The following is a 12345-nucleotide window of genomic DNA, read 5'->3' as shown; positions in this document are numbered from 1 at the left end:
AACAAAATATATGTTTGTTATTTAAGAAACAAATCTCTTTCCTTTTCTGGTAATTTATATTAACTAAGCTGCGGTGTCTAATCAAATTGAATTTCTCAATTTGGAACCTATCTACATTGACCTTGTTTATAGATAATTTTTAAATTTTCCATATATAGTTGGATATAAATATGTGAACAAGCTCATTTAATCATGTTTAGTTGAAAATCCATATCATCTAATCATTGCATATATGACCTTCTAAATTTTAACTAGAACGAATATATTAACTTTAGAACATCTTTTTACACCAGTGTTGTGAAATAGTGGCTATAGCACTGTAGCATAGGGGAATTTGAACAAATCACTATTGTTCTGCGATATGCTATTTAGTGCAAAATATAGCCAGATAGCGCCACTAAAATATTGTTGTGTAGCGGAATATGAAAAAACCAATATTTTATGCAATCCACAATTAAGAACACTATTTTACACAAAACTCTTAGGGTTCATCTGTTCGTTACTTATTTCAACCTGCATTTTTTAGGGCCACCTATTAAACGGAGAAAGCGACATTCAAGAAAACCTAGAGAGAATCAAGAAGCATGCTTAATGAGAGGGGTGTATTTCAAAAATATGAAGTGGCAAGCAGCAATAAAAGTAGACAAGAAACAGATCCATCTTGGGACTGTTGCGTCGCAGCAAGAAGCTGCTCGCTTGTATGACAGGTAGTTCTTTGAATTGTAACATGTTCATGCCGACAACGGTCTCTTTCAATTTACTTACTATTTGTGTTCGCTTTATTATCAGGGCCGCTTTCATGTGTGGTAGGGAGCCCAATTTTGAGCTTCCTGAAGAAGATAAGCGCGAATTGAGTAAGTTCAATTGGGAAGAATTCTTGACCGTGACTCGACAGACAATAACCTGTAAAAGTAATTTTTTTACTCCAACTATTTCATGTCTCTTCCTAGATCACTTTTTTACTTGAATTTTAACTTTAATTCCATATAAAATTTTCTAGAACACAAGAAAGGGAATAGTTCCGGACCGCATAATAAGGTCGACGAGCCTTCATTGCAGAGAGGTGATTGTGACAGTAAGCAAGGAGTGACTAACTTCTCGGTCGGTGGTATTGCGGAGCTAGAAACCGCAGCTTCTAGAAATATATGATTCAAGAATGGAGCTTGTGGAGGATAACTCCAGTTCTAACGGTTCATTTTTTTGCTACCTAATTCATTTTCAATTGTATTATTCTTAACATAATCAAATTGATACAACTTAAACTAATAAGTAGTATATAGTAATAGTTCATGAAGCTATTTTCTTCTTCCCTACAATAATGGAAGATGGGGGATACAATTATTATTTTTTATGTGATTATTATCTATGTACCTAAAGGTGCATGAATAAATTGTTTTTAAATGGAATTTTTTTCTTCCAAGTAGTTATTTTCCTTGATTTTCTCTTTCCTTACATTGTATGTATTCTCAATATGCTTAGTTATAGGCTTTATGTTGGAGAGATGCATCTTTAGGAATGTTGTGATCTTGAGTTGATGAAAAGGTCTCTAATATAAGCAAAAAGTAATTTTTTTTTTGTTCTTAAATACAAGAAAATATAATTTTAACTTTATTTAATGATGTTTATTCTAAAATACCTTCAATTAATGTAATTTTTTTTCTTCTAATGATCCTTTTATTTTCTTGGAACAAGTTCCTATGAATTAATAAATGTGAGTTAGTTAATTTTGCTGATAATGAAAATTGAAGTAGTATTCAATGGATGATGAATTTGGGGCATTGATACATCACTTTTTTGCAAGTCCCCTAAATGGGCTATAATTTGAATGGTGGATAAGAAAGAGGGGGTTGAGGCTTATACCATTGTCAGTGATAGGGACTTGAATGAAAGGGGCATTCATAGAAAGACGAATGATGAAGTTCCATTTTCATAAAATAAAAAAGGTAAGAGTAACATCCTTGACTGTAAAGAAAGAAACACATGTTATGTTTTTGTAACAAAAAAGATTGTGATGATGAGTATAACACTCCGATGGTTACAATTTAAAGATGTAATATTGTGTTGCAAGTTTTGTTTGAGGTTTTTTTTTCTCAAGGGCTTGAGTTTAAGAGAGGTATAAGTTTATTAGACCTTTTTTAAGTTTAAGCATTTAAAGAAAAAACTCAAATGCTTATAAAAAAAAATATTTTGTACATAATTGAGCTTAATAGAAGTCTGATCTTTCCATGGTGAAGTAAACATTCTAATTTTATCTTTTTTAGACACGTCGCTTTTAAGTGCTACCATTTTTAGAATCAGAGTCATTTTTTACTTGTGTTGTTTGATTGGTGTTTTGAAAACTTTAAAGCGTGTTTAGTTAGAGGGATTTAGAGTTGAAGGGATATAATATTTTTAAGTTTTTGAATTTGATTCAAATTTTAGAAAGAGAGGAAAGCAGAATCTCTCATTTAGTTGATTTTGTTCTCTTCTATTTTGAGGAATTTAAAGTGGAGGAGAGATGTTCTATATAACTAAAAAAGTCATTTAAAATCTCTCTTCCTCCTTTGAACCAAACACAAAACCATTTAAAAAAATTCTCTTCATTTGAATCAAACATGTCTCTACTTCTTTCTTCTCTCCTCTATTAAAACCCCTCATTTCGCCTCCTATTGAATCAAAAACACATTTAATATTTATAGAGGATTAAGAGAATGTTTTAACCGACTGTTAGTTAATAAATATGATGTAGATGTAGTGGTACACGTAAGGGAAGATATTTGTTCATGTGAGTAAATGAATAAAATTATTATGTTAGTAATGTATTTTATCTATACATTAATGTATTTATATATTTTTAGATGGAAATTTGTGATATATTTTGTTAATGTATTAATATTGTGTTGAAAAAATAGGGTGTCACAAAAAATTCTACACAATTAAAAAAATAATATCTATAGATACTTAAAATCTCTGTTAACTATTTATTTAATTGATATTCATGCAAATATAGATAAAGTAGACATATTATTTTCATCCAACAATGTAGGATAGCAAAAATTATTTTTCGTGCTTGTAAATATTAATTAAGTATAATTATTTATGCGGTTCTTTAATTTAATTTTAGATAATATTTCAGTATTTATTTTTTTTTTATTTGGTCATTTATTTAATTTTAAGTAAACAATTTGATCTTTCATCAAAATTTTCAAATAAAACTCATAAAATTAATTATCATCTTTTAATATAATGCAAATTTCATCAAATTTATAACTCAAATATTTAAATAAACTCATATTTTTATTCTTTATTTTTGAATTTTTATAATAAAAATAAATAAAAGATCAAATTAAAAAGAAAAAAAATTGAAATATTATTTAAAATTAAGTTAAAGAATGACATGAACAATTGTGTCTATTTCTACGCAAGAGTAAATGTGGAAGGGTTTGAATTGAAAAGAGAGAGAAGGGGAATGATAAGTTATCAATTAAAATTAAAATAAAATATTTGATTTTTATTATAAATTACAAATAACAAATCACAACTACCCGTTTGTCAATAAGATATATAGCCCAAATATCTAAATTGCTCCTCCAGAAAAATTCATGGGGATCTGTTTGGTCCATGAAAAATAAAAATTATTGATTTTTTATTTATTTAAAATATAAAATATAAGTTAAATTTGTTAATTTAGATATCTTGTTAAATATGACATCGAATAATTTAGTTATTTAAATTTATGATTTTTTAATTGATCTAATTTAAATTTATGATGTCATAAGTCATTTTTAAATTAAAAATTACTAATAATTTAAACTTTAGACGACATTAAAATCATCATCTCTAACTCTAAATTAATTAGTGGTGATTTTATTTTAGTTCCTGTTCAAACTCTATATCTCTAATCGAATTGTTATTTTTATTAATGAAGTTAAAAGAGAAATTAAATTGTTTGACGATTTTTAATTCAATATGATATCATTGTTTTAAAATTTATGAGACTAAATTATCATTCTTTTCATTTCAAAAGTTAAAATGATAATTTTTATTATTACTACTTTAATTGATAAAAATATTTTTTTTTCCATGTTTAATGTATTAGCAACAATTCTTTTTCTTCACAAAAAGTACTCTCAGTTTTCGTTTTTCTTCTATTTTACATTGAGTATCTATATAAATAAATCTCTAACTTGATACCTCATCTATTTCACTATCAATCAATATAATAAACTATAAACATAAACATAAGTTTAATGAAATAAAAAACATAAATATAAAACTCATAATAATTATAAAACAATATTACATTTGCATTTTAAATTTATTTTATATAATCATTTCAATAAATATAATTTTTAAAAATTCACTTTTTAAACACCTAATTTTCTTATTGTAAATTATTTCAATATTAATTGTATTGAATAATGAATTAATTGAACCAAAAAGGGGCAATTAGGGGAAAAGACATAGTAGCCACAGCCACCTTTGCAAGTCTTCCTCTTCGTCACCAAACAAGTTTCATTCTTCACTTCACTCAACAAATCCAACACTACCCAGTTGCAGATTCTATTGATTTTTGCAAGGAAATGGGTTCTGAGAATCAAGAAACACCAGATGAACGAATCAACATTTCGCATTCTCCACCTTCTTCTTCTCATAGTTGGAAAAATCGAATCTTTTTTCCAACCCTCATTGCAGGTCTCTCTCTATTTCTTATTTTATTGCTTCTTCTTAATATTTTTAATTAACTTGTTTCCTCTTTGATGAAAATGCTTAAGTTTTTTTGTATTGGAATCTAATGCCCCTCATGATTATTTTCTCAATTTTTAGATATAATGAAAGTAGTTTAAGTCACTGTAATTGGGTTAGTGGTGAGATATTTGAGTAATTGGGTAAATGGGTGTGTGAGACATATAAAATTGATTTTGATATGTTTGGACGATGTGGATTGAAATTGATATTATCTCTAGAATCGGTTCCAATTCCAAAAATTGATATTATCTCTAGAATGGATTCCAATTCAAAATTAGGATTTGTTGCTTTTGACTACAAATGTAGTTTTTAAGCTGAAATTTATAGGCCAACTCAGTTTTACATGAATCTATCAAATCACTTTACATTTAACACATTTCAACTTAAAATCAATTTTACAAAATCAACTCAATCAAAATCAATTTTTGTCACTGCAGAACAACAAACACATGTTTACAATTATTATAAATCAAAAGAGATGATGGGTAGTTTGCATTGGTTTCAATACGCGTGTGAAGTAAAAACATGAGTTTGAGTGTATGTTTGGTTTCACTTTTCGAAGAGTCAAAATTGATTTTGACATGTTTGGTTGTTCTCAAGTAGAATTGATTGTCTCAAAAATTGATTCTAACTTGAAACTAGAAGTCGAAACTTTTGTATCTATAATTGATTTTTAGCCTTGTATTTATTATTCAACCCACCTTTTCACCAATGCACTTAAACATAAATAACTTTATATTCAACTTCCTTTTGCCAAAATCAATTTTACATAATTCATTTAAAGCAATTTTTATCATTGTAGAACCAAACACATGCTGAGATGGGAGTTAATTTTACATAGGTGTTAAGATTAGATCTTGTAATCTCTTAGGTTCTCACCTGATATTGTCTATATTTACATGGTAGTTTGTAGGTATGTGTGTTGTATTGGTTTTTTTAAATATTTGTGACTCTTTGAAGCAGGGGTTGCTGGTGCTGGAACTGGGTTAATTTCGAAGCATCGAAAAAGTCTTGGTCTTGCTAATGTTTCCGCCAGCTATGCTGCTAACTTTGCCATCATTACTGGTTGCTATTGCGGTAACTGCTCTATCTTGTCCTAACTTTTGTATCCTGTATTTGCAATGATTTGCTACTGTTTTATATAGACCACGATCGGGTTTGATCTTTAGGTTACATTATCGTGTTATGAGAGAAAGAGAGAACAATTTCGTTACACAGACCTGTCATTATCTGACCTGTCGTTAACAGACCTTTCAAAATATTAGGGAAAATGTTCTGTAGATGTTCTAGGAATGAGAAAAGTTAAGAAACAGAAAGAAATTTCCTATTAGCTGAACTTTCTAATATTCTTCAGATATATTCCAAGGATTCTTCTTTTGTAAAAACCAAAATGAATTCTTCTTACTCATGAAAAATGGTCACAGAAGGAAGAAAGAATGAAACCATTGTGTAAGAGATGTAGCTCCAGTTTGCATGTTTGCTTCTGAAATAATACGGTCGTGCAAAGGAAGTTATCTTTGAAATTCTTGATTATAAAGTGTTAATTTTATTATGTGCCTCTGATAATTTAACCTATTAACTCATTGGATAACATGATAAGAGGAATTATCCAAAGATATTTTAACTTTTAACTCCATTATTTTGAGTCTAGGCAAAGCGGGTAGCACGAGATTGTGCACAATTAAACATTGAGTGGTTTTTCTCAAGTGTAAAAGAAAAAAAAGACATAACTTGTTTAGGAAGTCTAAGTTCCAAATGTCGATTTCCCAAAGGTTTTTAAAAAAAAAAAGTTGATTTCAATTTTTTTTTCAATTTTTATTGAAATAACAAAAGTAATATATATATAATTCATAAAAATAGATAAAAACAAATTTTAAATTACGATAAAATTTTAGGAAGTCTAAGTTCCAAATGTCGATTTCCCAAAGGTTTTTAAAAAAAAAAAGTTGATTTCAATTTTTTTTTCAATTTTTATTGAAATAACAAAAGTAATATATATATAATTCATAAAAATAGATAAAAACAAATTTTAAATTACGATAAAATTTTAGGAAGTCTAAGTTCCAAATGTCGATTTCCCAAAGGTTTTTAAAAAAAAAAAGTTGATTTCAATTTTTTTTTCAATTTTTATTGAAATAACAAAAGTAATATATATATAATTCATAAAAATAGATAAAAACAAATTTTAAATTACGATAAAATTTTAGGAAGTCTAAGTTCCAAATGTCGATTTCCCAAAGGTTTTTAAAAAAAAAAAGTTGATTTCAATTTTTTTTTCAATTTTTATTGAAATAACAAAAGTAATATATATATAATTCATAAAAATAGATAAAAACAAATTTTAAATTACGATAAAATTTTAGGAAGTCTAAGTTCCAAATGTCGATTTCCCAAAGGTTTTTAAAAAAAAAAAGTTGATTTCAATTTTTTTTTCAATTTTTATTGAAATAACAAAAGTAATATATATATAATTCATAAAAATAGATAAAAACAAATTTTAAATTACGATAAAATTTTAGGAAGTCTAAGTTCCAAATGTCGATTTCCCAAAGGTTTTTAAAAAAAAAAAGTTGATTTCAATTTTTTTTTCAATTTTTATTGAAATAACAAAAGTAATATATATATAATTCATAAAAATAGATAAAAACAAATTTTAAATTACGATAAAATTTTAGGAAGTCTAAGTTCCAAATGTCGATTTCCCAAAGGTTTTTAAAAAAAAAAAGTTGATTTCAATTTTTTTTTCAATTTTTATTGAAATAACAAAAGTAATATATATATAATTCATAAAAATAGATAAAAACAAATTTTAAATTACGATAAAATTTTAGGAAGTCTAAGTTCCAAATGTCGATTTCCCAAAGGTTTTTAAAAAAAAAAAGTTGATTTCAATTTTTTTTTCAATTTTTATTGAAATAACAAAAGTAATATATATATAATTCATAAAAATAGATAAAAACAAATTTTAAATTACGATAAAATTTTAGGAAGTCTAAGTTCCAAATGTCGATTTCCCAAAGGTTTTTAAAAAAAAAAAGTTGATTTCAATTTTTTTTTCAATTTTTATTGAAATAACAAAAGTAATATATATATAATTCATAAAAATAGATAAAAACAAATTTTAAATTACGATAAAATTTTAGGAAGTCTAAGTTCCAAATGTCGATTTCCCAAAGGTTTTTAAAAAAAAAAAGTTGATTTCAATTTTTTTTTCAATTTTTATTGAAATAACAAAAGTAATATATATATAATTCATAAAAATAGATAAAAACAAATTTTAAATTACGATAAAATTTTAGGAAGTCTAAGTTCCAAATGTCGATTTCCCAAAGGTTTTTAAAAAAAAAAAGTTGATTTCAATTTTTTTTTCAATTTTTATTGAAATAACAAAAGTAATATATATATAATTCATAAAAATAGATAAAAACAAATTTTAAATTACGATAAAATTTTAGGAAGTCTAAGTTCCAAATGTCGATTTCCCAAAGGTTTTTAAAAAAAAAAAGTTGATTTCAATTTTTTTTTCAATTTTTATTGAAATAACAAAAGTAATATATATATAATTCATAAAAATAGATAAAAACAAATTTTAAATTACGATAAAATTTTAGGAAGTCTAAGTTCCAAATGTCGATTTCCCAAAGGTTTTTAAAAAAAAAAAGTTGATTTCAATTTTTTTTTCAATTTTTATTGAAATAACAAAAGTAATATATATATAATTCATAAAAATAGATAAAAACAAATTTTAAATTACGATAAAATTTTAGGAAGTCTAAGTTCCAAATGTCGATTTCCCAAAGGTTTTTAAAAAAAAAAAGTTGATTTCAATTTTTTTTTCAATTTTTATTGAAATAACAAAAGTAATATATATATAATTCATAAAAATAGATAAAAACAAATTTTAAATTACGATAAAATTTTAGGAAGTCTAAGTTCCAAATGTCGATTTCCCAAAGGTTTTTAAAAAAAAAAAGTTGATTTCAATTTTTTTTTCAATTTTTATTGAAATAACAAAAGTAATATATATATAATTCATAAAAATAGATAAAAACAAATTTTAAATTACGATAAAATTTTAGGAAGTCTAAGTTCCAAATGTCGATTTCCCAAAGGTTTTTAAAAAAAAAAAGTTGATTTCAATTTTTTTTTCAATTTTTATTGAAATAACAAAAGTAATATATATATAATTCATAAAAATAGATAAAAACAAATTTTAAATTACGATAAAATTTTAGGAAGTCTAAGTTCCAAATGTCGATTTCCCAAAGGTTTTTAAAAAAAAAAAGTTGATTTCAATTTTTTTTTCAATTTTTATTGAAATAACAAAAGTAATATATATATAATTCATAAAAATAGATAAAAACAAATTTTAAATTACGATAAAATTTTAGGAAGTCTAAGTTCCAAATGTCGATTTCCCAAAGGTTTTTAAAAAAAAAAAGTTGATTTCAATTTTTTTTTCAATTTTTATTGAAATAACAAAAGTAATATATATATAATTCATAAAAATAGATAAAAACAAATTTTAAATTACGATAAAATTTTAGGAAGTCTAAGTTCCAAATGTCGATTTCCCAAAGGTTTTTAAAAAAAAAAAGTTGATTTCAATTTTTTTTTCAATTTTTATTGAAATAACAAAAGTAATATATATATAATTCATAAAAATAGATAAAAACAAATTTTAAATTACGATAAAATTTTAGGAAGTCTAAGTTCCAAATGTCGATTTCCCAAAGGTTTTTAAAAAAAAAAAGTTGATTTCAATTTTTTTTTCAATTTTTATTGAAATAACAAAAGTAATATATATATAATTCATAAAAATAGATAAAAACAAATTTTAAATTACGATAAAATTTTAGGAAGTCTAAGTTCCAAATGTCGATTTCCCAAAGGTTTTTAAAAAAAAAAAGTTGATTTCAATTTTTTTTTCAATTTTTATTGAAATAACAAAAGTAATATATATATAATTCATAAAAATAGATAAAAACAAATTTTAAATTACGATAAAATTTTAGGAAGTCTAAGTTCCAAATGTCGATTTCCCAAAGGTTTTTAAAAAAAAAAAGTTGATTTCAATTTTTTTTTCAATTTTTATTGAAATAACAAAAGTAATATATATATAATTCATAAAAATAGATAAAAACAAATTTTAAATTACGATAAAATTTTAGGAAGTCTAAGTTCCAAATGTCGATTTCCCAAAGGTTTTTAAAAAAAAAAAGTTGATTTCAATTTTTTTTTCAATTTTTATTGAAATAACAAAAGTAATATATATATAATTCATAAAAATAGATAAAAACAAATTTTAAATTACGATAAAATTTTAGGAAGTCTAAGTTCCAAATGTCGATTTCCCAAAGGTTTTTAAAAAAAAAAAGTTGATTTCAATTTTTTTTTCAATTTTTATTGAAATAACAAAAGTAATATATATATAATTCATAAAAATAGATAAAAACAAATTTTAAATTACGATAAAATTTTAGGAAGTCTAAGTTCCAAATGTCGATTTCCCAAAGGTTTTTAAAAAAAAAAAGTTGATTTCAATTTTTTTTTCAATTTTTATTGAAATAACAAAAGTAATATATATATAATTCATAAAAATAGATAAAAACAAATTTTAAATTACGATAAAATTTTAGGAAGTCTAAGTTCCAAATGTCGATTTCCCAAAGGTTTTTAAAAAAAAAAAGTTGATTTCAATTTTTTTTTCAATTTTTATTGAAATAACAAAAGTAATATATATATAATTCATAAAAATAGATAAAAACAAATTTTAAATTACGATAAAATTTTAGGAAGTCTAAGTTCCAAATGTCGATTTCCCAAAGGTTTTTAAAAAAAAAAAGTTGATTTCAATTTTTTTTTCAATTTTTATTGAAATAACAAAAGTAATATATATATAATTCATAAAAATAGATAAAAACAAATTTTAAATTACGATAAAATTTTAGGAAGTCTAAGTTCCAAATGTCGATTTCCCAAAGGTTTTTAAAAAAAAAAAGTTGATTTCAATTTTTTTTTCAATTTTTATTGAAATAACAAAAGTAATATATATATAATTCATAAAAATAGATAAAAACAAATTTTAAATTACGATAAAATTTTAGGAAGTCTAAGTTCCAAATGTCGATTTCCCAAAGGTTTTTAAAAAAAAAAAGTTGATTTCAATTTTTTTTTCAATTTTTATTGAAATAACAAAAGTAATATATATATAATTCATAAAAATAGATAAAAACAAATTTTAAATTACGATAAAATTTTAGGAAGTCTAAGTTCCAAATGTCGATTTCCCAAAGGTTTTTAAAAAAAAAAAGTTGATTTCAATTTTTTTTTCAATTTTTATTGAAATAACAAAAGTAATATATATATAATTCATAAAAATAGATAAAAACAAATTTTAAATTACGATAAAATTTTAGGAAGTCTAAGTTCCAAATGTCGATTTCCCAAAGGTTTTTAAAAAAAAAAAGTTGATTTCAATTTTTTTTTCAATTTTTATTGAAATAACAAAAGTAATATATATATAATTCATAAAAATAGATAAAAACAAATTTTAAATTACGATAAAATTTTAGGAAGTCTAAGTTCCAAATGTCGATTTCCCAAAGGTTTTTAAAAAAAAAAAGTTGATTTCAATTTTTTTTTCAATTTTTATTGAAATAACAAAAGTAATATATATATAATTCATAAAAATAGATAAAAACAAATTTTAAATTACGATAAAATTTTAGGAAGTCTAAGTTCCAAATGTCGATTTCCCAAAGGTTTTTAAAAAAAAAAAGTTGATTTCAATTTTTTTTTCAATTTTTATTGAAATAACAAAAGTAATATATATATAATTCATAAAAATAGATAAAAACAAATTTTAAATTACGATAAAATTTTAGGAAGTCTAAGTTCCAAATGTCGATTTCCCAAAGGTTTTTAAAAAAAAAAAGTTGATTTCAATTTTTTTTTCAATTTTTATTGAAATAACAAAAGTAATATATATATAATTCATAAAAATAGATAAAAACAAATTTTAAATTACGATAAAATTTTAGGAAGTCTAAGTTCCAAATGTCGATTTCCCAAAGGTTTTTAAAAAAAAAAAGTTGATTTCAATTTTTTTTTCAATTTTTATTGAAATAACAAAAGTAATATATATATAATTCATAAAAATAGATAAAAACAAATTTTAAATTACGATAAAATTTTAGGAAGTCTAAGTTCCAAATGTCGATTTCCCAAAGGTTTTTAAAAAAAAAAAGTTGATTTCAATTTTTTTTTCAATTTTTATTGAAATAACAAAAGTAATATATATATAATTCATAAAAATAGATAAAAACAAATTTTAAATTACGATAAAATTTTAGGAAGTCTAAGTTCCAAATGTCGATTTCCCAAAGGTTTTTAAAAAAAAAAAGTTGATTTCAATTTTTTTTTCAATTTTTATTGAAATAACAAAAGTAATATATATATAATTCATAAAAATAGATAAAAACAAATTTTAAATTACGATAAAATTTTAGGAAGTCTAAGTTCCAAATGTCGATTTCCCAAAGGTTTTTAAAAAAAAAAGGTTGTTTCAATTTTTTTTTTAATTTTTTTTTTAATAAAACAAAAAAAATATATATA

At 23.0% G+C, this 12345-nt stretch overlaps 2 protein-coding genes across 2 annotated transcripts in view; both read left to right on the top strand.

Annotated features, from left to right (window-relative positions):
• The first annotated feature begins 28 nt into the window (after window positions 1-28).
• LOC105851094 (ethylene-responsive transcription factor-like protein At4g13040) lies at window positions 29-1420 on the top strand. Its single transcript, XM_012718560.3, has 3 exons — window positions 29-707; window positions 790-911; window positions 1001-1420. The coding sequence occupies exons 1-3, from the start codon at window positions 442-444 to the stop codon at window positions 1147-1149; spliced, it is 537 nt and encodes a 178-aa protein (XP_012574014.1). The 5' UTR covers window positions 29-441; the 3' UTR covers window positions 1150-1420.
• A 3004-nt stretch (window positions 1421-4424) lies between these two features.
• Window positions 4425-12345, top strand: part of LOC101493047 (uncharacterized) — a 10495-nt gene continuing 2574 nt past the window's right edge. The window contains exons 1-2 of the mRNA XM_004510195.4: window positions 4425-4674; window positions 5692-5805. Of these exons, the coding sequence (XP_004510252.1) occupies window positions 4563-4674; window positions 5692-5805 (226 nt within the window). The 5' untranslated portion in view covers window positions 4425-4562. The remainder of the gene's footprint in view (window positions 4675-5691; window positions 5806-12345) is intronic.

The sequence above is a fragment of the Cicer arietinum genome, chromosome 7, assembly GCF_000331145.2.
Source record: "Cicer arietinum cultivar CDC Frontier isolate Library 1 chromosome 7, Cicar.CDCFrontier_v2.0, whole genome shotgun sequence".
In the NCBI taxonomy this organism is placed as follows: Eukaryota; Viridiplantae; Streptophyta; class Magnoliopsida; order Fabales; family Fabaceae; genus Cicer; species Cicer arietinum.
Note: the sequence above shows the minus strand (reverse complement) of the source record. Positions and strands in the feature narration are given on the sequence as shown.